The sequence below is a fragment of the Stylophora pistillata genome, chromosome 8 (assembly GCF_964205215.1).
Source record: "Stylophora pistillata chromosome 8, jaStyPist1.2, whole genome shotgun sequence".
NCBI lineage: Eukaryota > Metazoa > Cnidaria > Anthozoa > Scleractinia > Pocilloporidae > Stylophora > Stylophora pistillata.
Window position 1 is genome coordinate 20,428,272 of NC_142526.1, and position 27,376 is coordinate 20,455,647.

The window sequence follows — 27,376 nt, forward strand, 5'->3', positions numbered from 1 at the left end:
CTTGACATTGACCAATCATTCTGACCAATCAGAATATCTGGTTTGTTTCTTTCTTTGCACTGAATTAACCCTTTTCTGCACTGAATTAACTCTCTTCTGCACTGAATTAACTGAAAACTGCATTCATCTTAACCAATCAGAACTGAGAATTTTTTTAATGTATATTATTATGAGGTAATACGATACTTTTCACTCTTTCGGGTTCAAGGGTTAAACTTGAGATTTCATTGTCCGCACGCGACGTGTGATTGGTTGTATGTGAACATGATGTTGACATTTTGAGTTCTGCCCCCTCATTGGTTCTAAATTTCTTAATGACCCCACTTTGAATATATACATTCAAAATTTTCTGAGGAACAGACTACGTTACTTGTCCCTTTTAGTCTTTAAGTTATTTAATCATATATTGGGTGCTACGCAGGTTGTTGTTTAAAATGCTTTAATTTGCTCATTGTCAAATGCATGAGTGAGAGCTTTGCCTTTAAGTCCGGTCACTTCGAACCTTGCGGTTTTTGGTGGCTGTGAAATGAAAAGAAACGTACATAGATATTACGAATTATGTGAGTGCTTTAGTTACTTCAAAATATAAACTCAAATGATTGTTCACCTCTAGATAAAAGTATTTGACAAATCCACTTCCGATGAAAGTAAACACTGAGATTATGCTAAACGTGTGACTACCCGATAATTCTTGTGATGGTAGTTCTTCTTCTCATAGATGAGAATTGAAGTGTTCTTTTGATGTTTTTAATAGCTTTCCTTGCTTGATTTTTCCAAGGTCGACGAGAGGCTTGCGAGTTGCGAACTAGACTAAGTGAGGATAAATTTCAACAGAAAAACTTTGGTGGGTACCTGAATTTAGCAGAGTTTGCATGTCTTCTGGCAATTAGCCCTCACATACGGATGGGATGCGCAGTACCGAGTCCAATATCGACATCTTCGGTCCTTATCGCGACAACCTAGTGACAGCAGTTATATTAATTAGCACATATCACACAGCTCAGTAGTGATTTTCATGTCTGCTGGCTGATAGGCTGATTCGGGAAAAGATGAGCATGTAAGTACTAATCACCTTCACTGAGGTGAATGATCCGGTTAATTTAGCACATTTTGGTTCAGTAAAATGAATGATGATAATTATAACAGTGATTATAATGGTAGTAATAATGATATTAAGAATAATAATGGTAATAGTGATAGTAATAATATTGATAATGTATTTGTTTTTACGCGAGCTATCTATACTTTAAACGAGTTGATTGGGTATATAGATTTGTCTGTTAGATATTCATGAAAATTGGCCAGAGTGTTTGTCAGATATTAACGCACTAAAGGATGTGAGGCTTTTAAGAAATTCGAATTATTCCTCTCGTGACGCTCGGAGCGTGTAAACAACCGGAATATTTTCTATTGTCCAACTTCAAAAAATATTTTCTCGGGAGGTCCACGGTAACGCGAAGGCTGGTAATGCAATAAAGTAACCACCGTCAGTTTCTGTTTAAAGGCTCGCGCGCGACTATCAAGACAAAAACTCGGAAACATTTTGTTATTTTCATAATTACTACTTTATAAGCTTTCTAGTGCTATATGGTTTTTATGTTTTCTATGAAAGGTGCGAGCGCAGGACGATTTTTCCGGAAGCCACCCTATTTTGTTGACAGTAACCTTAAAGGAACAGAGAAGTTAATCAGGGCGTCGCCTATGGCCATTTCAATCAAGTTAGAGGATGAAAACGGAAGTTTGCTTCCATTAAGTAATGTAAGCTACTACTCCCCTTGTCTTTCGAAAGCGTCTTCGTCAGCACACAAGTGTCCACGCATTTATTTAACTCGAAAGAACAAGTCGTGTTATCATTACTGCGAACGTCCCGAGAAACATGCATCCATTTAACAAGCTATCTATAGGTACTTTCTTGAAATTAACATATCTCGAGGCCATGACCAGAAAAAAAAAAAAAAAACATCCCACCCTTTGTCTAATTGTTCTCTTGATGTTTTATGATGTGGTACTTACTTCCTCCACCTCCACCACCCCCACCTCCGCCTCCACCTCCACCTTGAAGAAAATAAAAGAGGGGATGGTTCTGTTAGTGTCGCCTTCAATTCCCGTAACACCTCATGAAATACTGCAATAATATTGTCGCCAAAATACTCGATAACAGGTAAAGATAAGAAAATGAAAACTGGGTGGCCTTCTCTTAGTCCTAGCAAGTTTTGTGACGTAACAAAAAGTCTCGTTCATGATGCTAATATAGGCGGGCATACTTTGATATTATTAATATGAATGTCGTTATGTCTATGTAGAAAGTATGTTTGGATACTATTTAGCATTCTTCCATCACAAATCCCACTTCCCTTACCAAACAATACTTAGTAGTACTACTTGCATTTGCTATAATTAATGTCACGATTATCATTACTATCACTATAATTAAAGTCATCATCGTCACTATCATAATTATCATACTTTAAAATGCAACAATTACTCAAAATTACGTGACTTTGAATGCTTTAAAACTCGTTCCGACCTGACGTTTATCACGCTCTGTATGATATCTTCAGAAGAGATCGATAATTCGTTCGTTTGTAATTTCTCGACATTTCTTACTGATCATTTAACATTCTTCTGGACTGGACTCCAAGACGTTACGAAAGTTTACCTGTCTTCTTTTGGTTAATCCAGTTAATGAAGCTGCTTATACGAGCGAACACCGTGAAGTGATCTGTCCTACACCGTGAGTGACCCCAGCTCACAGCACCTCTTAATGTCCAACGTCCACCCTCATTGCAAACAAAAGGTCCGCCACTGTCACCCTATGCAATGTTGCAGCAACAGATATAATGATAAAATGGATATCATCAGGGGACATAATGACATTTCATAATCAATATGATGAATTTCTAATAAAACTCAATGAAAGCGAGAGTTAACAGGCTTGCTTCCAGTCACTTTCGATCGTGTGAGGTAAAAAGGCCATTCGTTTGTGTCAAAATTGTGCTCGGCCACAGTTTTAATGTTGGGGTGCTCGGTGTTACTAAATTATAAAGATCAATGCGTTTTTCAATTACCTGGCATCCTCCTTTTCCTTGGCCTCCAGCACATATCATTGATCTCTCATCGACAGGACCCAGTCGTCCATTGATTCTGCTGCATTCACTGTGTGAGGCCACTGGCAGCATAGCCTGCTGGAGTGTGTCCGCCGCATTTCCACCTCCAATTGTTCTTCCCCAGCCTAAAAACGCAAAAATTACGCGTTTATTCAATTTTCATAACGTATTCAATTTAATAGTATTCGATGCTCATACATCTCAAAAAAAAATCGATGCCTCAGCAAAAGCAGCATAACAGCAATTGAATAGCGACAAATGAAGCATTGATAAAATTGTCAGTCAAGTTTCATTAACTATCGAGAAAGGGATTGTGATGCTGTCGATTTTCGGAACCTTTTCCCTAACGTGATTTTCGCCGCATTTCGAAAATCATGAATCTACGGTAAAGACCGCCCGTCGGCTTGGAAACGCTTACGGCGTTATTTTCATTTGTAGCCATTTCCCTTAGATCCAGTTGTATATTGTTTTTAAAATCCAGACTCACTCAACACGGTTTTGACAAATATCGTCAGCCGTGTAACCCAATCGCTCCACTTTGAGGAGCTCCCTTATACAACATCTTGAAACAAGGTCAAGTTGGGGGAATTTAATTCTGTTAGTCTTAAATCATTTGTATTCTAATGGCAACCATTCGATGTGCTATTCTCGATGAGGCATATAATTTGTAATAAAGGCTATTTCTGGCCTGTATTCGAATCGAGGATGCCATCTTTCCATATTGATTTCCTTCATAAAAAGTTCAATGGTTTTAGTTTCATTTGACCCATTTGGAAAGCGAGTGCTTGAAAGAGAACTTTTTGAGAGATTTTCTCTCAAAATAGAAAAGTTCTCATAATTTTAATTGGAAGAAGAGGTATGCTGCAACACCAAACAAAATTTCTGTGCAAACAATAACTCAGAGAATTGAAATCCAAGACTTGAAAATACCAATTTCAAAAAGACATCTTAAATCGAAGTGAGAAATCTATAAAGGAGAAGACCAAGAAGGTAATGCAGTCAACCAGCTCTTCATGAGGAATCCCTACCATCACATGTAGAAACGCTCTCCTACTAAGGAAACAAGCTGATAAATACGGCCCACAGTAAAACGAAGGTAAGAGATCTGGTCTAGGAATAATTGTGTTCAATCCGTTCAAACGAATTCTAGTTACCAGTAATATAGCATCGTGTTCTTGCTGGAATCCTACTCCCAGAGCGTGGTAGACACACCGTGTTGACTCTGGAACTGGCTGATATAGGCCTTTCAAGCTGAAGAAGTGCAACGTCATTTCTCAGATTTCTCATACTGAATCCTTCATGTTTAAACAATTGTTTCAAACGAAAGGTCTGCTGCACTGCTGTTGATCCGGTTCGACGATGAGCTCCTAAAGACGACATTGTTGCAAAATAAAAAGGTTTTAACAGATTGTAAGCAAGCCCTGTTTAAACTGAGAGATTGAAAACAAAAAGAAATGGGGATGGTGGCACCAGTGATTGTGATTGAAAAACTCTTTTACAACTACTATTTTATCTTTCTCTCTCTAATCCTCTATTTTTCCCAGATCTTAAAGGATTTTCTCCTGTTACGGAGTTTCAGAATGACCGAAGTTTGTTACTTTTGAAAATGTGGGAAACAGAGTATTAGCAACGCGTGTAATTTCTCCTTTTTTTTACCGTTCTTTTGTTTTTGCATGCTTATTTGTTTTTTTTTTTCCTTTCTTTGTATTTCAACGACTTACCCACGACTACAGTGTATCCACTTGGGCGCGGGTTTCTATTCACACAATGGGCGGCAGTGACTACCCAGTCTTTGTCGATAAGAGATCCGCCACAAATGTGGCGTCCATTTACTCTGAGAGAAATCTGCCAGGGCCATGCGTGTGGAGAAGCATTTTCCCCATTAACGACTCTAGCCGAAAATGGTTTGTTTCCACAACCTGCAAAACACAAAAACATTTAGACGACTTTTAGTTGTTTAAGTTGGCCAAGGAGCAAGGATAACCAGAGTTAGTATGTGTAATCAAATAGCGACGAGTGAAATTAGGACATAATTTCACTTGCGTTTTGTCAAAATTCTGATAATTTCCCGAGCCTTTAGGCGAGGGAAATTATCAGAATTTTGATAAAACGCAATTGAAATTATTTCCTAATTTCAGAAGAAAACCATTTGGTTACCTTTTAATATCGTGGGTGACAAATTACGTTCACAACCGTAATTGCTTTTACTGGTTTTTCTATCGAAAACCGAAAACATGAAGAAGAATATAGTTTTCATTTAAAGCATACATTATTGTTAAAGTTCGTAATTTTCTGAGTTTCTTCACAAAAAATACCTTTCGAATTCTTCGTGCCTGTTGATAATGTTTTAAAATTAAGGCAACTGTCAAATCTTTCAAGGGTCACCGTCTTAAATCTCGATGCCATCTTGGCTCTGATCGAGATACAAGAGATGTTACCAAGGCAATTTTGTAATTTCACATATGAAATTAAAAATTAACGCTGAAATTTCGCGCCAAAATTAAGGAGTAATTTGTCACCTATGATATTAGATACCTAATCCCTCGGGTATTAATAAGCACTCTAAAACACAGAAGATGACTGACTAGAGTCAAAATGATTTTCACTCATGAACATACTGGTGAGATGTGTTGTTAATCAGCCCAGCAAACTCAGATAGATGCAAAGTAAAAACATCAATAATTCTTACCTTGAGAATTTGAAGTTGAAAGGAACAAAAGCGTTACTCCGATCCAGAGATTCATCTTGACTGAAGTGTTTTCCAATTTGATACCAAGCTCAGACTGATTCTTTTTTTTATGCACCGCAATGTCAACTTTGCTGCCCCTCACCTGGAAATCCTTCTCAAACAGAACGTCTTTTGAATTTCTAAAGAATCATTCTACTTGAACATCCCATGACTCAGGTGGCGGCTACGTTTTGGAAAAGATCATTCTTTTCTTTTATTTCTAAATTTCAATTCGAATGCAATTTGTATTGTTATATTTATAAATGCTGTATCGTATACTCGACAGCAATCGCTTTTCTATCAGGTGTCATCGATGGTTCAGGTGGAGAAGTTTTTTAAAGAATATCCTTTTATTTTATATTGTTTGTAATCGTTAAATTTTGTTTGAATGCAAATGCTATTTGTTCAACTGCAAAAATATTCAACATGGCCGGACATTCTGTCTTTGCTTTCTTAAAAAACGTGAAAGAATTACGAAATGCCCTTAAAACAATGGTTTTTGCGTGGTCGTGAACAAAAGATCGGTTATGAACGCAGTTGAATACAAGTACAAAACCGTAAATGGAAATTTAACAAACTCGAATAGCTTTATAGGCTTATTTCATTTCAGCTTATCGAAACTTTAATCTAAAGGACAGCTATGCTTGTTCCATTTTCAATTGTTTGATTCTTGACGCGATTTTATAAGAACAAAGTCATCGTTACCCACCATTCGCGCTCAAAGGAACCATAACTATTCCTCTTCATTGGCTTTTTTCGCAAAAGTATATGTTCTTAATTTTTCTCTCTGGCTATTGATATATTGATGTGAAAGGTCTTTTGAAAAAGTAACGAAAACGGTTACTCAGTATAAACTACACAACCAGATAGAAACAAACTGGGAAATAAATGGGACTACACCTGGAAAAGTGTTGCCTGATCCCCTCATCTTGTCCATCCTGAAAATTTTATTTGAAAAATGTTAAGTGGTTTTTTTTATTTTCATTAAAAGCATGGTGGTTGGAGCGGGATATTTTAGCCGATGCCGTTGAAAAAGGGTGTGTGTCGTTAAGTGGAGTGCAGTTTATCGATTTAACCTTTTTTTTTTTTTCAAGAATATGCCAGATAAAAAAGTTAAGAGTAAAGTTCAACGAAAACGGCAAACGACAAAATCAAACTTCGTGCCTTGTGCTTTCATCCAATTGAACACGTTAGCTTTAGACAAAAGATTTTGATTTTTGCTAGTTTTGTACCAAGCTGTCTCGAGGAGAGAAATTTGAATTCACGTCTACCTTTCGCCGTTTATTTATGGTTCTTGTGCAGCAAAGGTGAACTTCTAAGCCAGTCCGAAAGAAATATAGTAGCGAGATACTACGACCATGCACTCTTTGTAGTAGTAAAACATGAAAATGCGAGGTGATGTGAAAATCGGAGAGAGTCATTTAATCGCTCACGGAAATTCCTTTAAGTCCATGAAGAACGGCAACATTTATGCTTATTCCATTTATTTGCCTTTAACTTGTGGTCATTACATTAACATCCATTAACTTTATAATGTTCAGACCGCACTGGGTTTGGTGAGTTCTCCAACCTACTGAAACTGTGGCTTGATGACAGGCACATTGTTCTGAATAACAAGGAAAAAAAGGAAAAAAAAATAATGAGCGAGAAAGGTTCAATACTGCAAGAGGTTTCTCTCAGATAAAGATCATTTTTCCTTGTGAGGCATCTTTAGTAGGTTAATATTTGGCAAAGTTGTAAATGATGGGGACTTTCTTCCATGAGCTGTTTTGAGAATAATATTCTTTTCATGTTTTTATCCCCTATAACTAAAAGATAGCCTTACCCTCGTGACATAAAAACGCGAAAAGTTAGGAGGCTAGCAATTTCCACACATTTTGATAAATACATTTTTCAACTATTTTTTTGCCCACGAATCGTTCGTCGTAAGAAGTTTTATTTCAGACTTTCAGGTCCACGATTTTTCTCAGGGTTCAATTAGCTTTTTTGAACACCTTAGTGAAATCAGCTCCCTTGAATCAATATTAACGGTTGGTAAATTATTTAATCAGGACGAACAAATCAACTGGCGTCGTCCCCGCGAAATTTTGTTGTGCCTCAATTTTATGAAGACAGTTTATCATCAATTTGCGGCTTGTTTCAGATTTCAGGCTTTTTATCAAAGAAACCAATCAAATTTTAGGAAAATTAAAAAGTCAAAGACAACTCATGCAACGTTCTACAAACCAGCTCAATACTGGATCAAAATAAAATGTTGCACAGACTTGAAAAACCTGTACTTGAACGACTGAACTTTGTGATTTCAAAAAGAGATGTGATAAAGTGGTGATTGAACTTCGTGTCTTGCAATTATGGTTTGAAATCATATTTAAGATTTCAGACCAAATTACACTCCACTCAGTTCAATCATCATTATAAACTGCTGTGTTTAAGACTTTGAATAGAAAACGAGATTAAACATAAAAGATTTGCACGGTAAGATCTCAGACATTTGATGAATTTCAACGTTTTATCGTATTTTGTAGCCTACTCGAACCTTAGACCATACATCACATTTCCTGAACCGTTAAACCAATTTCTTGTAGACTAGAACAGGGCTGTAGCCAGATTTCAGGATAAGATGAGGCAAGTTTCGAGCGCCGAAGGCGCGAGCTGCCAGAGGGGTATGGGAGCATGCCCCCCAGAAAACTTTGAAATTTAGAGATTTAGAAATGCTCTTTTAAGGATTTTCCTTGGCATTTTTCTTCTAAAAAGTCAATTTTTAAGAAAAAAATTTAAAAAGGCCAAAATTAATATAAGACGAGGCAATTGCCTCGTCTTGCCTCGTGCTAGCTACGGCCCTGTAGAGCCTTACGACTGAGTTTATATTCTCCCCTCTACCTGTTGTTTGCCTTTAACATTATTTCCAACTCCCACTATAACATAGCTAGTAGAGCCGCGCAATCAAATCCAGTATACATAAGCGTGCTCAAAATCCCGATAGTACACGCTGATAGCGTGAGCAAATCGATTCGCCAGAAATTTATTTTTTTCGCGCGAGCGGTCATTGTTAGCGCGGGGAAAAATAATATATTTCGTGACAATAATGGATACAAACAGAGACTCGGCCCACCAGTCCCAAAACGAAGACAATTTTCCGACCTTTTCCCATGGACTAGAGTTCTCAAATGAGGCAGAAAAAAAGAAAAAGAACGGTAAAGGAGACTCGGTATCAGCGCCGTCATGATTCGCTTTACTATCCGAGGGTGAAATGCAACAAATTTTGACAGAAAGACACTCTGGTAAAACCGAACAAATGACAGTAAAATACTGAATTTTGTATTTAAACTGCAGGAAAATAAAACTCGAGCTTTCAACAGAAAATTTAAAATAAAACCAATTCCTATTTTGCTTAATATTTCGCTTACCGCGAACAATCACTTCTGATATTGTTGTCCGTTTTTCGCGTCGGATTTGATGCACAATTCCACCGGCTATGTTATAAAACAATTGGTTCGCGCTTTTAGCTCCGCACTATCGAATTATGGAGCACGTGGGAAGTTTGGATAGCACGAAAGAAGCTAGCGTTGCCCTCGGTCATTCGGCCTCAGGCAAATCTTACGCTTCTTTCGTGCTATCCAAACTTCCCATGTGCTCCATAAATCGATAGTGTACGATAAACCTTAAACCAATTGTTAACAAGTGCCCAACAGAATTTCTCCTTATAATATCAATACAACATCAAGCAAAAAAATGATGAGAATAAAGAAAAAATTGATATGGTAATTAGTTGCTCTTATACCAAATTCTTTGAACTAACATTATATGAATTGTGCGAAAGACAGTAAGAAGCATTACTTATGAGATCTTAGCAGTGAAAGCGTTTATTTACCTCTGGTCAACAATTGTCACAAAACTTTTTGCACCCCTTGTTCACGGAATCATAATGACACATCCCCTTCCATCTTAGACAATAGGAACCCCACTCATTGAAGCAGCCTTTATGGAAGCAAGAAGAAAACAATATTGATAATGACATGCATGGAAAATGAGCGAACAATGAGAATTGCGCATTTTTCATGATACATTTAACCCTTACATGTACTTGGCTCCCATGATTAACCAAGACAGAATTTTACCTTAAAAAATCAAAACAATATCGAGCGAAAAAGTGATAAGAGTGAAGAAAAAATCAAATGAATTAAAGAATTATTAGTCGATCCAATAGTAGAAAGTCTCCAAAGGAACATCATAAGAATTTTATGGCAAGTAGTCAGGGAAATGATTAATGCAAATGATCGAGATCTTGAGAGTGAAAGAACACGGCAGCTGAAAACTAGGTCGCATAATTATATTCTACCTAAGATTCAGACAAGTCGTTTTAAATCAGTTTTTAATAATAGATGTCTTTTCAATAGTAACTAATTTATTCCCTTCTTCATGTTATTGTCATGTTAATTGTTGCACGTCTGTTTGCATAATAATTCTTAATGAAGAATAAGAATAAAGACCTTTATTATTACTATTTATTATTATGTTACAGACACATGAAGAAAGCAATGTGTGGTTAGGGCACTGGGCTTGTAATCTGTTGGTTCCAGGTTCAAGTCCTCCACCATGCTACTTACTGGATTTTTTCTCGGGTGTCTCGATTTTAACACTTTTATTGCAGTTCTTAAATGAATAGCCAACTGGTTTATCTCCTGCCAGTTGGGATTTTTAAAAACACTTTGTTTATTTACAATATTTGTTTCCAATGAAATTGCAGTGGCCCTCAAAATCCTCTCAAGGGGAGTCGTCAAGTATACATGTTTCATGCATGCAGACTTACATGGATAAAATATTGACTGGAAACTTCCCATAAAAACCTCCTGCTCCACGTGGGGAAGCATTATTAGCTTACAAAAATTTCTGAAATATTTTGTTCGATGTATCACTTGATATTTATAACACTAATTAACAAATGGTAAACACCACAGCGTACACTATTAAGTTATGGATGCACGCGGGAGGTTGCTAAGCACGAAAGAAGCGTAAGAGTAGCTCGAGGCGATAGCCGAGAGCGACTCTAGCTTCTTGAGTGTTTAGCAAACCTCCCAAGTGCATCCATAACTCAATAGTGTACGCTGTGGTGTTTACCATTTGTTTTACAACATAACATTGATACGTTGTAGCTAAAGAGTTCCCTTTTATTTAACAAATCTTACGCGACCAGAAAAAAAACAAGCGCGCGCGGAAAAATAGTCTTTGCATTTGCTCACGACAGCAGCGTACACCCCTGGGCAAATGGGGGAAGCTAAATTGACCAATCAGAGCGCGCGCTTTACTTTGGTTATGTTATAGCATTTGTTGAGTGATACATTGTTATAAAAAAATAGATCATGGTTTAACCTGCACTGCGTTCACTCCTGTGTGAGCCATCTTCAGTTCCTGGAGATAAGAGCAAAAACGTCAGTAATGAAACTGGTAATGTTCATATCCTCTCTTGTTTTCTTTTTTAACCTTATCATTACTGTAGTGAGGATAAAATATGATTTAAAAAAGCACAACGAACTCTCATGAAGCCGTAATACTGGTTGATAATAATAATATCGATAACGACCACAACTTGATGATTCTGATATTAATGATAATGATGGTGATGAAGACAAGTGTTAAACATAGACATGCATGCCACGCATGCGTGTCTATGAGCTAACCGCCTCTCGGTTAGCTCAATAAATAGAGCGCTGAACTGTTGTGCGGGAGGTCGAGGGTTCAAGCCCCGGCCGGACCAACACTCAAGGTCTTAAGATAATTGAGAAGAATATGCTACCTTCCTATAACATCAAGAAATGATTAGATAATCTAGTCTTCTCGGATAGGGACGAATAAATGGAGGTTCAGTCTCCTACAGGGTTAGGGGTAGGAGACGTTAATTTCCCACGCACGAGATTACTGTGTGATGGATGTCCTCCCCTGGGGTGGGATGGGTGGGATTTATGGGGTGGACTACTCGCATGGATCGCATATGTTCCGTTTTAGTCCTACCCTACTGCGGTAATGCAGTGAAAATGGATTAGAAAAGAGGTATTTTTTTTGGATGGGTGGGTAACTATCTGGATCCGGTTGTTCGAAAGGTGGATAACGCTATCCACTGGGTAAATCTTTGTCCGGTGGATAGTGCAGTACTGGGTAAATCTTTGTACAGTGGATAGCGCAGTACTGGGTAAATCTTTGTGCGGTGGATAGCGCAGTACTGGGTAAATCTTTGTCCGGTGGATAGCGCAGTACTGAGTGTCCGGTGGATAGCGTAGTACTGGGTAAATCTTTGTCCGGTGGATAGCGCAGTACTGGGTAAATCTTTATCCGGGGGATAGCGCAGTACTGGGTACATCTTTGTCCGGTGGATAGCGCAGTACTGAGTAAATCTTTGTCCGGTGGATAGCGCAGAACTGGGTAAATCTTTGTCCGGTTGATAGCACAGTACTGGGTAAATCTCTGTCCGGTGGATAGCGCAGTACTGGGTAAATCTTTGTCCGGTCGATAGCGCAGTACTGGGTAAAATCTCTGTCCGGTGGATAACGCAGTACAAATTCTTTTCATTCATATCTATCCATTCATATCTATCTATTCATATCTATCCATTCATATCTATCCATTCTATCTCTCCATATCAATCAAAACGCCTGCATAAATTTAATGAAATGGAGGTGCCTAATCTGTGCACGAAAACGTCCTGAGAAGTTTACAAATGTGAATTGTACACATTGCGTCGCGCGCACGGTCAGATATTCAGTCAGTTCGGCTAAACAAGTCTTCAGATTAAGAAAGACGGAGACCTTTGTTAGTGTTCGCAATGTATAAAACAGGGTAAGATAGAGCCATTCAAAATTGAAAATTTTTTTGATGAAAATGTTCAATACATGAACAGAGATTCTTCTTCTCATAAAATCTCCGTTTGGTCACGTCTAATGTTATTGCCTTGGTCGTCCTAAGCATCTTAAGGCTTTCACTGGCAACGCAGAGTATATGAAAATCGCACAGTATTATACTACAATTCAAATTAAGTCAAGGCGGACAAATCTATATTTATTATTTCATAAGTTCATTTTGTACGCGTAATTTGTGGGAAAGATGAGTGCGATTCATTATCAGGTTCCTAAACGGATTTTTTTTCCCTTTACAAATCGAGCTTAATCTTTACACTTAGTGTCCCTTGTCCCATCTTTGATTTATAACTTCTTTTTTTCATGCCCCCAACAAGTTTTCATGTTTTTCTTACAGTAGCTATTTGCACATGTATTCGTTTTGCAGAGAAAGTTTTATTTCAGTTTCTTAGTTTTGGTTTCATTAGTCATACAACTAGAATATTAATTTTTTAAATGGTTAGTTGTCAAAAAAAAAATTTAGAAACGATATTTTCCCCCTTTACGAAACTACAATGTTTCGGACTGCCAGTAAACATTCAGTGGCAGAAAGCTCGAAATAATCTTAGATATTGGCAAAGGTTTGCCTAAAACTTAATTTTAACTTATAGTCTTCCAATTAAAATGATTGACTCAACTTAAGGCCTTTTCAACTTCCATGATCAAACTACTAAATCTCCTTTCTGTGTGTAACAATTGTCACTGTAAATATGTTTAGAGAACGAAGTGTTACGTAATTTTAACACCGTCAAGCTGATCAGTTTCTTTCTTCTCCAAAACTGTTGGCTAAAGAATGTTTTGAGACTGCAGGGAGAAGTTTCAGCCACACGATGTATGAAAGAGATTTCTTATATAAAAGGAGCAAAGATACAATATTTTTAATGCATTTACAGGGAAGTTAGAAAGCCACGTGTGGTTTAGGTGTTCTAAACGATCTTGTTTGTTTTTTCTTTTTCGATCAACACTAAAATGGCATATGGTATTTCGAGGACTGGACTGGACTAGTAAAACGCGGAATAGTAAAGCGCGGACTAGTAAAACGCGGACTAGTAAAACGCGGACTAGTAGAACGCAGACTAGTAAAACGCGGACTAGTAAAACGCGGACTAGTAAATCGCGGACTAGTAAAAGGCGGACTAGTAAAACGCGGACTAGTAAAACGCTGACTAGTAAAACGCAGACTAGTAAAACGCTGACTTAACAACAACAACATAAAAAACGATTTCATACGAAGGCGATCACAAGACTTAATGGCGAGCCAATTTAGTGAGTGACAATCCCTCTTTGACCGTTAAGCTACAAATGGGTTTGACATGAGCCAGATACAAACGAATTTATAAGTTTAGGCTAGGAAAGAATTTTATTCAGCACCAGTTCAAAATCCTAAATACACTTTGGTCGTAAATTTCACGGCAGAAACGTAGGAATTCGATGAATAAAAGTCGCATTAAATCTCCTTGTGTCTAGGTAGAAAGAGTCTCATTGACTTCAGCTTTTCGGTGGAAGAATAATCGATTTACACACGCCATTACAGAAAACAAACAAGCAGACTGACAACTCCAAAACACATATTCGCATTCACTTACAATTTGACTTTCCGTGACATTTTAAAACGGAACAGAGGTAAATCTTTGAAGATTAATCGTCGTTGGAAATAAAAGCTACTTTCCGTAAGATCTCTGTTTTTCTCTTTACGAGAAAATCGTCGCATGATCAGTTAACTCGTGTGTGTTTGTCACACCAGTACTGCTGTTTCATGCTTTGACAGGTGTCACATCATGACAGTTACTTTTTAGAAAAATTTTTTGAAAATTTGTTTGGAAGCCTTTTAACTACCTTTACAAATAAAAATGTTTGAATAACGTTTGTTTTCTTTATAACTCACTCGCTATCAAATTGTTAAGTTCATGAAGGATTTTCCCGTAATTAAACTCGTAATTGTAGCTCTAAATCATTCGGATTCTTCAAATTAAAGAGAAAGCATTCGCCGAAACATTTTTATTGTTCCGTTTTAAAATGTCACGGAAAGTCAAATTGTAAGTGAATGCAAATATGTGTTTTGGAGTTGTCAGTCTGCTTGTTTGCTTTCTGTAATGGCGTGTGTAAATCGGTTTTTCTTCCACCGAAAAGCTGAGGTCAATGAGACTCTTTCTACCTAGACACAAGGAGATTTAAGGCGACTTTTAGTCATCGAATTCCTGTGTTTCTGCCGTGAAATTTACGACGAAAGTGTATTTTAAGATTTTGAACTGCTGCTGAATAAAATTCTTTCTTTGTTAGCCTAAACTTATAAAATCGTTTGTATCTGGCGCATGTCAAACCCATTTGTAGCTTAAAGGTCAAACAGAGATTGTCACTCACTGCATTGGCTCGCCATCAAGTCTTGTGATCGCCTTCGTATAAAATTGTTTTTTTTGTTGTGGTTGTTGTTCAGTCAGCGTTTTACTAGTCCGCGTTTTACTAGTCCGCCTTTTACTAGTCCGCGTTTTACTAGTCCGCGTTTTATTAGTCCGCGTTTTACTAGTCCGCGTTTTACTAATCCACGTTTTACTAGTCCGCGTTTTACTAGCCCGCGTTTTACTAGTCCTCGTTTTACTAGTCCGCGCTTCACTAGTCCGCGCTTTACTAGTCCGCGTTTTACTAGTCCGCGTTTTACTAGTCCAGTCCAGTCCAGTCCAGTCTTCGAAATACCATATGCCCACTAAAATATTGTCATTCATCTCTGTTTGCAGGGAAAGCGTTTGTTCAGTTTCTTACTCTCGGCTTCCTCAGTCGTAGGATCAGAATACTAAACAAGACACACTTCCTTGTTCAAGGGTAAGCAGCAAAACTGATAACAAAAATCATTCCTTCCCCACTTTGAAAAAAATTGTCGTCGCCACCTTGAATCAGGCGCGAGAGAAATCAAATTCAGGAACAACAAATTCTGATGTAAAGAAGATGAAGCTATCATTTTTTTTTCAATGAGGATTGAAAGCGAAACGAAATTCGTGTTCAAAGACGACATACATCTTAGACCAAGATGCTATCAACTGCCTATTAAAATCTCGTTGCAGAAATTTTTAAGTGATTTTTTCAACTGATCAAACTCAGCACTGTGTTCGCACACGGGCTGCTTGCATTCATTTTTGTTTCTTGCGGTTTTCGGTCTCATCACGTAAACGATAAGGACTCTGAACAACACGTGTTTATTTTTAAAAAGGTTAGCAAAACCAAAATAAATAACAATAATTCTTCAATCCCTTTCTTTTTTAATTTGAGGAAATTCATTGATAAAAGAGTTCTAGTTCTAAACAATCTTTTTTTATATATCGGTGATTTCTTTTTACCAACGGTGTGAGTAACACGATCTTACACCAACAATTTGCATTTACGTTCGTTTTCCAGGGAAAGTCTCATTTCATTTTCTTACTTTTGTTTTCATTAGTCACACCTGGCATATTCTGTTTTCAAAGGTGAGCAATTCGTTTTTTTTTTCTTTTTAATTTCGATGTCTACATTTTCATTGCTTCTTAATTTCATTTTCCATAAATAAAATTGCTCTTATTATTTTACCAAACAAAACAATGAGAGAACTTGGTATATGACTTACTGTAGTGACACGAATGTACTTGAAAGAAATAAGATTTTTCTTCGTCTCAAAACCAAAGCGTTTTGATAACGAGTGAGCAGTTTAAAGCGTTTTGATAACGAGTGAGCGGTTTAAAGCGTTTTGATAACGAGTGAGCGGTTCAAACGCTGGGTGGAATAACTATCGAGTAATCATTGGCAACATTTTTATGTTCTGATTTCATACATCTCAAATTGATAAAGCGAGTTTTTTTTTTTTTTTTTTTTTTTTAAACCGAGTGACACACTTTTATCTTTATCGCAACGAACTTGACAAGATCGACGTCGTGTAGATGGATATTTAGTGAATAAACCCCTTCGGGTGGCTGGTATGTTGGCTGATAATGTTCGCGGCTGAGAGATTGTCCGAAAAATGAATATTTGGCCGAGAAGCGAAGCTTCGAGGGAAAATATGAAATTTTGAGGACAATCTCTCAGCCAAGGACATTATCAGCCGACATACAAGCAAACCAGAACGGGGTTTATTTATTTTATAAACCTCCCATTAATTTTCACATCGCAATTAAACTGCGCGTAAACACAATAAAAAAAGCCAGTGGTGATCTGATGGCGAATGCGCGTGATTGACGCAAGCAGGCAAAAAAATAAAAAACAGTTTGGTTTCCTTTTATGTAAATAGGAGAACGGAAAAGTTGAAACTCTTGTGTTGACTATGTTTCTTTTCCACGGAAAGAATCGGAGGACAAATATCGACGCGGACGGGGGTTATTGCGTGATAACTGTCCTGTGATTTTTCACCACGTGACGTAAAGTAACCAATAAAATCGCGCCAAAATTAATGGCTGGGTTATAACTCCGGATAGATTTAAGATATCTTGATTTGCTTCAAGTCTGAATCAAACAATGGAAATCAGAGCAAACTTAGTCCCTGGATTTTGAGGATAGCAAAGGAAGTGTGACGATCCTGCCAGGACTTCACACAATAAGTTTTTATAAAAGTTCACGCGTCACGCGTATAAAAGGCAAAATTTCAAATCTCTCTCCTGGTGTAAAAGATTTTCTGTTATTTACAGGAGGTCTAACCCAAATAGTGGGCCTCAGTACTCCTCCATAACAGAGTTGATCTAATTAGATAAATGTAAGTTCTTTCACCATTAGCTTTCGCCCCTCTCGAAAATGTTTACAAATCAATGTTCAGACAAAAGGTTCGGTAAAGCGGATTGATTATAATCTCTTGGTATAGCTAAGTTTAAGACGGACTAGAACGCGGTTTTGTCAAACAAAGGTTAAACCCAATTCCTTCCAAGTTGACCCTGCTGACTCCGGTAACAAATATCAACACGACGGCCGGTGGTAAGACCACTATACAGAGTGAGAAGGATGTTTCTTGGAATCTTAATATAATTTTCATTTGGACAAAAGAGGGTGAAGAAATGCCAAAAAAAGGAAACATCTCAGATACCTTAATATTTCAATTGTTGAGGGCCGATACGTACTGTATTTATTCAAAGAAATCTTCAGTATTGAATTTTCAACTGAAAATCAGATCCAATATTGAATCTTCCGAGTTCAGCCGCTCACTCAGCTGAAGCGAGTGAAAAATTCGTGTGTGTGGGCGAAAAAGGGCGCGTGCAGGATGAGTGGAAAATAAGAACCTCCTTTATAAACCGAGTAATAAGGTGCCGCCATTTCCCATCCATAATGAAATAAGTGACAGTTTGCGTTTGCATCGTCTCTCCTGATTGAAATGAATGAGATGATTTTCTTCGAGAAAAGTCAAATATGACCTTAAAACTGAAACGAACGAATAACATAAATGGCATTTTTTTAATTAAAAAGTCTAAGAAACCGGTTCTTCCCTGTCTCAGTGACCAGGCCACTAAGCGAGCTGCAGCGGCGCGAATCTGTCCAAAACAACGTGCGAGACGCGTGGAAGGCGCCCATTTAATTAAGACTTCCCACGATCCTTGCACGTCCAATCCTCTTATGATCAATAGAAGTGTCAAAAAGTTATGTGGATGAAAATTCAAAATGTTTCCTGTCGTTTATTCAATAAAAACGAATTAAATACATGCTTTAAGTCGAATTTAAATGTTTGCCGAATTTTTCTGCTTATTTTAACAATCTCGGTGGAAGTGATTTTGAAGCAGTAAATTGCCATCAGATTCAGCAATAAATAATTGTGTGCCATGTAATAGGTTAAATAAAAAAGAGTTTAATACAAATATAACACGATAGTTACATTAACCATTGTTATATCCAAATCTGCTCCACAATGATTCGAATTCAGTTAACAACTCAGTTAACTGATTTATTCAGGATTGGTTTGAATGAAAGAGTGGAAAAGTAATGTTACCCTCAGAAAATTGTGAAAAGGTAGAATACAACCACTTCCCGGCTTATAAAAGGACTCCTTTTGCTTTTTTTAAGTCTCCTTCTTTGTTCATTCTTTCCCACGACAACAAACAGGAGAGAGTCGTAATGAGTGGCGCTGCAGAAGTCCTATTAGAAGTCGCCATATTTCTTGTCAAGACTGGTCGTGGCCCACAAGCGACTGAGTTATACAATGAATGTGCAATTCTTCTTCAAAACCTTGACTCTAGCGTTCATCTTGATACCCCTGATTTAATATTCAATGCCTACTACGCCATCTCTAGTGTCACAAATGCAGAAAGATGTGCCAAGAAACTTCTTTACACGTTCCACCACACTGGAAAACTAGCCATACAACTCGGTTACAAATTTGTCAATAGCACAGAGCCAGTTTGTAGAGGCAAAGAAACTTTTCGAAAGCGCACTCACCATTATGCAAATGATTGGCCACAAAATAGAAGAAATGATAGCTCATGGTGGACTTGGAATGGTATGTGAAAGCCTTAGCGAAATGCAAAAGGCAAACCACGAGAAAGCACTTCCCATCGCGAAAGAAATTGGTAACAGACAAGTTGAGGGAAGAATAAACGAGTGCCTCGGAACTGTGTTTGGTTACCTCGGCGAATATCAAAAGGCTAAACAAAATTACGACAAAGGATTGCTACTACGATAGAAATTGGGCTGTGTTTCGTTCCCTCGGCGAGTATCAGAAGGCCAAAGAATATTACGAGAAAGCACTTGCCTTCGTGATAGAAATTGGCGACAGACAAGGAGAAGAAAAAATCAACGGGAACCTCGGAGTTGTGTTTCGTTCACTCGGCGAATATCAGAAGGCTATAGAATATCATGAGAAAGCACTTGCCATCGCGATAGAAATCGGCGACAGACAAGGAAAAGGACAAAGTTACGGAAGTCTCGGAACTTTGTTTGGTTCCCTTGGCGAATATCAGAAGGTTAAAGAATACTACGAGAAAGTAATTGCCATCGTGATAGAAACTGGTGACAGACAGGGAGAAGCAGCAAATAACGGTAACCTCGGAGCAGTGTTTGGTTCCCTTGCTAAATATCGGAAGGCAAAAGAATATCACGAGAAAGCACTTGCCGTTGCGATGGAAATTGGCGACAGAAAAGGAGAAGGAACAACTAACAGTAACCTCGGAACTTTGTTTTGTTCCCTTGGCGAATATCGGAAGGCTGTAGAATATCACGAGAAAGCACTTGTCACCGCGATAGAAATTGGCGACCGAGAAGGAGAAGGAATAAGATACGGGAACCTCGGGGGTGTGTTCAGTTCCCTTTGCGAATATCAGAAGGCTACAGAATATTACAAGAAAGCTCTTGCCATCGCGATAGAAATTGGCGACAGACAAGGAGAAGAAACAATTAAATAACAGTAACCTCGGAACTGTGTTTAGTTCCCTTGGCGAATATCGGAAGGCTATAGAATATCACGAGAAAGCACTTGCCATTGCGATAGAAATTGGCGTCAGACAGGGAGAAGGAACAATCAAACGGAAGCTTGGAGCTGCGTTTTGTTTCCTTTGCGAATATCAGAAGGCTAAAGAATATCACGAGAAAGCGCTTGCCATTGCAATACAAATTGGCGACAGACGAGAAGAAGGAACAATCAACGGGAACCTAACAACTGTGTTTTATTCCCTTGACAAATATCAGAAGGCTAAAGAAAATTATGAGAAAGCACTTGCCTTTGCGATAGAAATTGGCGACAGACTAGGAGACAAGGAACTGCGGGAACCTCGGAACTGTGTTTTTTCCCTTGGCGAATACTAGAAGGCTAAAGAATATCACGAGAAAGCACTTGCCATCTCGATAGAAATTGCCGACAGACAAGGAGAAGGTGGACATTACCTTTATCTTGGAAGTGTTTATTTTGGACTTCGAAAAAATCTGCAAGCTAAAGAAATTTTGGACAAAGCAGTCGACGTCAGTACAGTAATTGGTGACAGACAACTAGAAGCCCTTGCTACTGAAGGTTTGGCGGATGTTTTTGCTTCCGTGAATGACAATCAGAAAGCGAAAGAACATCAGTAGAGAATGTGGCCATAGAGAAGTCAAAGCACAAATTTATAAAAGCCTTGGCCATTAATACCAATCGCTCGGTGAATGTGGCCAGGCAAAAGATTACTTAGAGAAAGCCTACCCCACAAGCAGCCAAATTGGAAACAAAATGACTGAGTTTCAAAGCCTTGTCAGTATTACGCTGTTTAAGATTTCGCAGTCAGAGGTTTTGGAGGCAAAGGAATTTCTCCTTCAATGTTTTGGAAAATTTGAACAAATTATAACTTTTCTGAAGGGAAACTATGAATTTAAAATGTCTCTGTTCGAGGAATACGGTACTTTTCCCAACCAGTGACTCGCTCTCTTGCTTTGCCATACTGAAAAAAATGCCGAGATGCTCTCTATGTTGAGGAACTCGGACGAGCAAGAGTTCCCGCAGAATTAATGGCAGACAATTACTCCGTGGAAAGCGACATCTCAGTTGATCCACTATCATAATTTGGTCGGATTGAGAAAATCCATGGTGAAAAGAGGAAGTAACTGTATTTTTTTTTTGTACATTTCGTATAGAAAGCGCCAAGTTCTTCTCTCGGTATTGAAAGCAAATGGAGACATTTGCTTTCGAAAAACAGACGAAATGGAGATAAAAACTCTTATTACACGACTCGGGCAGTCAGAGGGCCAATAACTAAAATCAACCAATCAAAATGCTCTATTGCCGGTCAATATTCTCTCAATATTGGACCAGGCATTGTCCCGAATGGTCCCGAATGATACCGCACTTGTGTTCCTTTGAACTTCAGTCGTATAATAAATCTCTTATTAACCAAGCTTGCTCGGGACCGTACTGGAATAATATCGGCCCTCGGTCTTTTTTGTCAAGACCTCGGGCCGATAATCTCCCAGTACGGCCCTCGCGCTTGGTTAATAAGTTATATTTATTGCAGAGCAAGTTTGCGATGTGGAAGGAATTTTCAAAAAGCGCGCCGCTGGCTTTGACGTTTTACCCACAGCGAACTGTGAAGATCGATCTTTGGTTGACAACGTGACATCTCTTCATGAAGAGAACCGAGCAAATCTACGAGGTGAACAAACCAAAGATACCGAAAGAATTCATTATTTGTGCTACAAATGGATCCTAGCACCTGTGGCAGATTTACTTACAGAGCCTGAAATCATTATTGTGCCGGATCGTTTTTCGTATCGAGTACCATTTGCTGCCTTGCGTGATGAACCTGCCGGAAAGTACTTATCAGAGAAGTACAGAATACGCATCGTCCCTTCCTTGACGACTCTCCGGCTCATTCAAGAATGCCCAGCTCACTATCACAACTCAACTGGTGCACTGGTTGTGGGTAATCCTATGGTTGGCAAAGTGCATTACAATGGACGTCTCATTGACATTACACCATTGTTTTGTGCAAGCAAAGAAGCAGAAATGTTTTAGTCGACTGCTGCGCGTTCAGCCTTTGTCAGGAAGTCGTGCAACAAAGAAGGCAGTACTTCAAGCAATACCTTCAGTGAGTCTGGTACATCTAGCCGCACATGGAAATGCCGAAAGAGGAGAGATTGCCCTCTCTCCTCAATGCACTAATAATACTACTCCTCGAGAGGAAGAGTACCTTCTGACTATGTCCGACATTCAAGCAGTTCAAGTGCGAGCTAAACTGGTAGTACTCAGCTGTTGTCACAGTGGGCGTGTATTGGTTAAAAAGGAAGGAGTTATTGGAATTGCTCGAGCATTCTTAGCATCCGGTGCACGTTCAGTGTTGGTAGCATCGTGGGCCATAGAAAACGAAACAACGGCGAAGCTATTGAAGCATTTCTATAAACACCTTGTTCGAGGAGTAGGTGCTAGTGAATCTCTTCACCAGGCCGTTCAATGGTTGAGAACCAATGGCTTCCCAATGGGATCCGTTTGCGCTGATGGGGGATAACGTGACATTTGAATTTATGGAAAAAGGGTAAGTCTGATTATAATGAGCAATTTTCCATAATAAACCGATTACCACACTTAACTTCTTCAGTGCTTTTTTTTGGGTCAATTTTTGTTTGCTTGTTCATTTGTTTTTGTCTTTTGTTCTTCATCCATAAAACGTTAAGGAAAATAAGACGATTTTATCAAGTGCTCGGAGCCGGAAGATTTCGATGAATAACCTCCTAAAGTTGGCCTTGTCTATGGAACATGCCGAGAAATCGAATACGAAATGGCGGCGAAACATGCGCAGTGTGAAAGATTTTCGGACTTTAAATATGGTTGCCGTACAAAGCTTTATGTGAGAAATGAATAAAATACGGCTATACGTTTGAAGATGAAGTGGATAGTCAAAATTCCCACGTCTAAATCATTCAAAAACAACCTACGGCAACACTCACAAGAATTCCTACGATCCCCCGATGCACCTCAGTTCGGTCCCTACTTCCTATGGTCTCTCAGATGTATTAAATCCGCCTGTGTTTACCATTATCCATGTCTCACCACGCTGATGTAAGGTGGTGTCTTCAAATTTCCCACGTCAGTACGTCTTCTACGATGATCGACCGTCCATTTGAGACATATTTCAAGGCACAGAGAGCCGTTTATTCTCGGCCGAAATAGCTGACAAAATCCCGTATTACATGTTTTTCCTTATTACATGTTTTAATCCCGTATTACATGTTTTTCTTTGGGGAAACGAGCGCTTGTGTAAGCAAAAAAAAAGTCGAATTTGGTGAAGTATTGAAACTCACCAGAAAAATAGTCGCCAACTTCGAAGGGCTTTGTAACCTAGTTTTTTTTAGGATTTCCCCTGTACTGAAGCTGTTCATCGCATGGAGTATTGCACTAATTTTTATTACGATCTTATGAATTATGTATGAGTGACATAATTCTAGTTAATTACATTTCCTGTTGCTCAATAATATCTTTAAAGTCCTTTGACTTCCAAAATATAGTAATCTTTTATTTGCAGAAATGCTAATTTCAATTGAAAAATGTTTGATAGACCCCCGTTAGAAGCAATTTTGAAGTGGGACTTGAGAATTGATAGTCCCTCATTAGCATATGCAGCGCCCACGACATTAACCGCTGACTGTCGTCGATTTCTCGGCATGAGTGATATTGAGAAATAATTTCCAAAGGTCGATACGTTGCTAGACGTTATGACGATAAAAGTAGCTTGAGAAACGTTTAAAAAGCCAACTCTAAAAAGGTTAACTTTATTTTGTGAACGTGATCAACAACAATAATAATCTCAATAATCTTAAAGTCACTTTCACATCGAGGATAGTATGTCCGCCAATAATTGGGAAAGGTTGGACAATCGTAGCCAGTGACATTGAGGTAGAGATTAATTTCTTTTTATAAGAAATCTATAACGTTTGCTTTAAAGTTGAACTAGCTGGTGATAAATGTATGGTGCTTCTTTTAGGAAAGAAGAACTTCAGGAGGACAGCAACGAGACAAAGAAATGAACAGAGTGATGACTGATCCTACACAAAGATTCTTCTTTCTGCACATTGTCTTTAAATGGACACTAGTATTACTTTGCGTAGAAATTTTTAATTTTTTTTTTTTAAAGACAAGAAGTCGTTTTTGCATGGTTTCGTAAATACGGTTTAATCGAAAGCGAGCGACAGTGAAACCTGCAATTCAGCCGTCAGATCTATTAGGTATATCAATACGGAACTAAAATTACAATTGGGACCGAAAAATTGAACGTAGGAAATTAGCTAAATGAGTATGTCTGCAAAATTTCGTCAAAAATCTAAATTAATCCTTGACTAGCATCACCATGATTTTATTTTTTAATTATCCCGTAGCATGCAAACGTGATCATCAAAGAGTGCGGAAAAAAAGCTGTTCTCAGGTGCAGGAGATGATAAAATAACAAACAAACGGGAGAGGGAACAAAAAGGGTTTAGATGCTAAAGACACAATCCTTACAAAAGAGAGGAAACAGTGCGCGAGAAATTACCGCAAAAAAATCAAACAGCGTAGAGAACAGCGCGCTAAATAATAATCTAAAAGTTAAACAGCGAAATGAACCAACCAGAGTGTAATGTACTTAAAAAAAATAGGGATGTTACGCATGCAAGAGCTTTCTTTTGGATGGATGGTTTAAAATGGGACATTAAGTAACTGATGTTTGCATTTTTGTAGAAGATAACGATCATTTACTTTCAAAAGATTCCAATAAAAACATCTTTTAATGAAGAGGAAAAAAAAAACAAACCTTCAAATTGATCTGAAATTAAGACACACGTATTTTATGGCATATTGTCATTGGCGTAGTGTAGGAGCGTTACTCTAAACACGATTTAACTTCTAAATTATAGAAAAATTTCCTGACGACCTTTCTAGCCCTGACAGATCACATTTCCGAAGAGAGATTTCCATGCACTTTCCACACCAGAGAATTACGTTCTTCTAATGAGAGTTGTTCTTTGACAAGTCTGCTGCTTTAAAAACTAGCATGTTTGATTTTTTCAAAAAATGAATTTGTCGAATATTTGCATCTACATAACCAGAATTAAAGAATAAAGATTAAGATTAAGGGAAGACAAGAGGGAAAAAAACCTGGTGGTTCAAAAGTTACTAAAAGGAAGTACTTCTCGGGGTTTCAATAATGTCCATTTAGGCGTCCGGCAGACTGGATGCGACATAAATGAATAAACTCGTGGGATTTTCACTTCTGGAAAAATCGTTCATCATTGTAAACACAGCTGACCTGAATTGTTCCTTTGTTCATTTTCTTTTCTCCTAAAGAATAAAGTCCAAGAGAGTTCAGCTGTGACACGAGAATATTTTTCCCTTCCAAGACTACATGAAGCCAATGATAACACTGAAACCTGATATGTTTGAAAGTCATTACGTTCCTGAGAGTGGTGTGTCGTATTTTTTCTTTTAGCTAAAATTTGCGTTTGATTGATGCGCATACACTGAGATCTGATACGTTTGAAAGTCATTATGTTCCTCAGATTCGTATGTCACACTCTTTTTTAGCTAAGATTTTCGCTTCATTGGCGCGCATACACTTATGGAGAAAAAGACTGTTTATTTAAGCACGGAGCTCGCCAGAAAAATGTTTCAATTTTGACAAAAAGTCATGATAATCTTCTAACTTTCATTTATCTCACAAAAGAATCAGGAAATAATCATTGGTAAAGCGAATAGAACGAGCATTAGGGAGAAATTCGTGAAAAAATATTGCTATGTGCAGACTAGGTTTTCATTATAAACCAAGAGATAAATTATCAGAAAATATGTCCGTGGCATGCAGGTGCTTTATCGGCCGCAACAACACCAATGCATTTCCTTTTAAAAAACGTTTCGATGCGTTTATGTCTATCATTCACGCGAAGGCATCCGAAGACGCTGATGAAAATGGAGACTCTCCAAAACGGTTTCAAGAGTGGAGCATTTTGGAAAAGGATTGTTCTTCAAATGGTCCCTTTCCAGTGTGGGTGCATTTAAAACTGTGAAGAATTTCGTCGCTGACTTCATAAAATATGTGTGCGTTTCAAACGCAATGAAATTAGTGTGAACAGTTGAGAAAAAATGAAAACGTTGATGTGGGTGACAATATCTTTCTTCGTTTTCCTGTAATTAAGAACTGAACTGAACGGACACCTCTGAAAATGCACTTGTGTGCTCAGGGCCTTAGAAGAAGGCTAAAAGTAGGTAGAGTACATTTGTGAACACACCAGAATTTCCATCGAACGAAATTCTCGTCTTTTAGAGCCACACAAAAGATGCAAACACGTAAGTCGCTCTTAGATTGATATGCTACTCAATGTAATTCTCATAACCTCTGTAGATCGTATGTGTCCATAGTATTTCGGTTTCCATTGTTATCTCTTCTACCAAGATGATGTAGGAGTGCACAATAAGTAAACAGTCTCTTCAAGGAAAAGGCTTATCACTGAAAGCCGGAGATATTGCGCTCTTCTTTCTCGATTACATTTTGGTATGTATATGGCACAAGACTTGTATTTATAAGCCGTGTTTTTTTTCGAGCTTTATGTTAACTTTTCTGAAACAATCATTGAACATGTCATAACGCTTGTATCAAATTGATTTTCCTTCGAATGTTTGCGTAAGAGCTGATTCTGGAGAATTCAATTTGAATGTAAAAGGGACACATTGAAGGTGTCTGTTGGCCTTACCTTCTGTTCCAGAACTCATGTTCAGGAGTAGAAAGAGCAAGAAAAAGATTATGATCTTCATGGCGATGAACTGAATTGTTATGGCACCACGAATTACAGGATGATATAGGCGTTATTTTCCGGTAGACAGGTTTTTGATATCTTTTAAACAAACACAGCTTGAGCTCAAGGTATAATTGTGTCAAAAAATGTCGTGAATTTGAGTTTCTTCCTCACAATCTCGCCTGAATAACTTGTTGCTGCGCGACGTGCCACTTTGTGAACATTACATAAAACTAAAATTAAACTGAACTGATACATCAATAGCAAATGTTATGGCTAGTTGAATAGTCATTTTCCTCGTTCTATGTAAACTTAAATAATAAATGTAACATCGACGAATATTTTGTCACTTTATGAACATTGTATGAAACCAAAGTTAAACTGAAATGAACGATACATCAATAGTAAATGTCATATCTAGCTAAACATTTATTTTCCCTTTTCCATGTTAACTTAGGTAATAAATGAAACATCGATGAATACTTTGTAACTTTTTGAACATT

General features: G+C 38.0%; 1 protein-coding gene and 1 long non-coding RNA gene across 3 annotated transcripts; both read right to left on the minus strand.

Moving 5' to 3' along the window:
• Nucleotides 1-422: 422 nt before the first annotated feature.
• On the minus strand, nt 423-5,953 carry LOC111341125 (chymotrypsinogen B). Of its 2 annotated transcripts, XM_022948080.2 has the most exons (8): nt 5,797-5,953; nt 4,829-5,026; nt 4,262-4,474; nt 3,069-3,232; nt 2,660-2,813; nt 2,014-2,055; nt 853-959; nt 423-519 (listed from the first exon to the last, which is right to left on the minus strand). In XM_022948080.2, the coding sequence occupies exons 1-7, from the start codon at nt 5,849-5,851 to the stop codon at nt 859-861; spliced, it is 927 nt and encodes a 308-aa protein (XP_022803815.2). In that variant the 5' UTR covers nt 5,852-5,953; the 3' UTR covers nt 423-519; nt 853-858. The 2 variants fall into 2 exon arrangements, with proteins under 2 accessions (XP_022803815.2, XP_088588027.1); XM_088731901.1 differs by lacking the exon at nt 2,014-2,055.
• Nucleotides 5,954-7,302: 1,349 nt separating this feature from the next.
• Nucleotides 7,303-26,986, minus strand: LOC148725410 (uncharacterized). Its single transcript, XR_015991245.1, has 4 exons — nt 26,832-26,986; nt 11,206-11,244; nt 9,707-9,813; nt 7,303-7,441 (listed from the first exon to the last, which is right to left on the minus strand). It is a non-coding gene; the product is annotated as an uncharacterized LOC148725410 (long non-coding RNA).
• Nucleotides 26,987-27,376: the final 390 nt, after the last annotated feature.

Coding starts and splice junctions, on each gene's coding strand:
- LOC111341125 (XM_022948080.2), bottom strand. CDS start 5,851: ATGAATCTCTGGATCGGAGTAACGCTTTTGTTCCTTTCAACTTCAAAT. Junction 5,027..5,796: donor TTCAACTTCAAATTCTCAAG/GTAAGAATTATT, acceptor TGTGTTTTGCAG/GTTGTGGAAACAAACCATTT. Junction 3,233..4,261: donor AACACGATGCTATATTACTG/GTAACTAGAATT, acceptor TTGCGTTTTTAG/GCTGGGGAAGAACAATTGGA.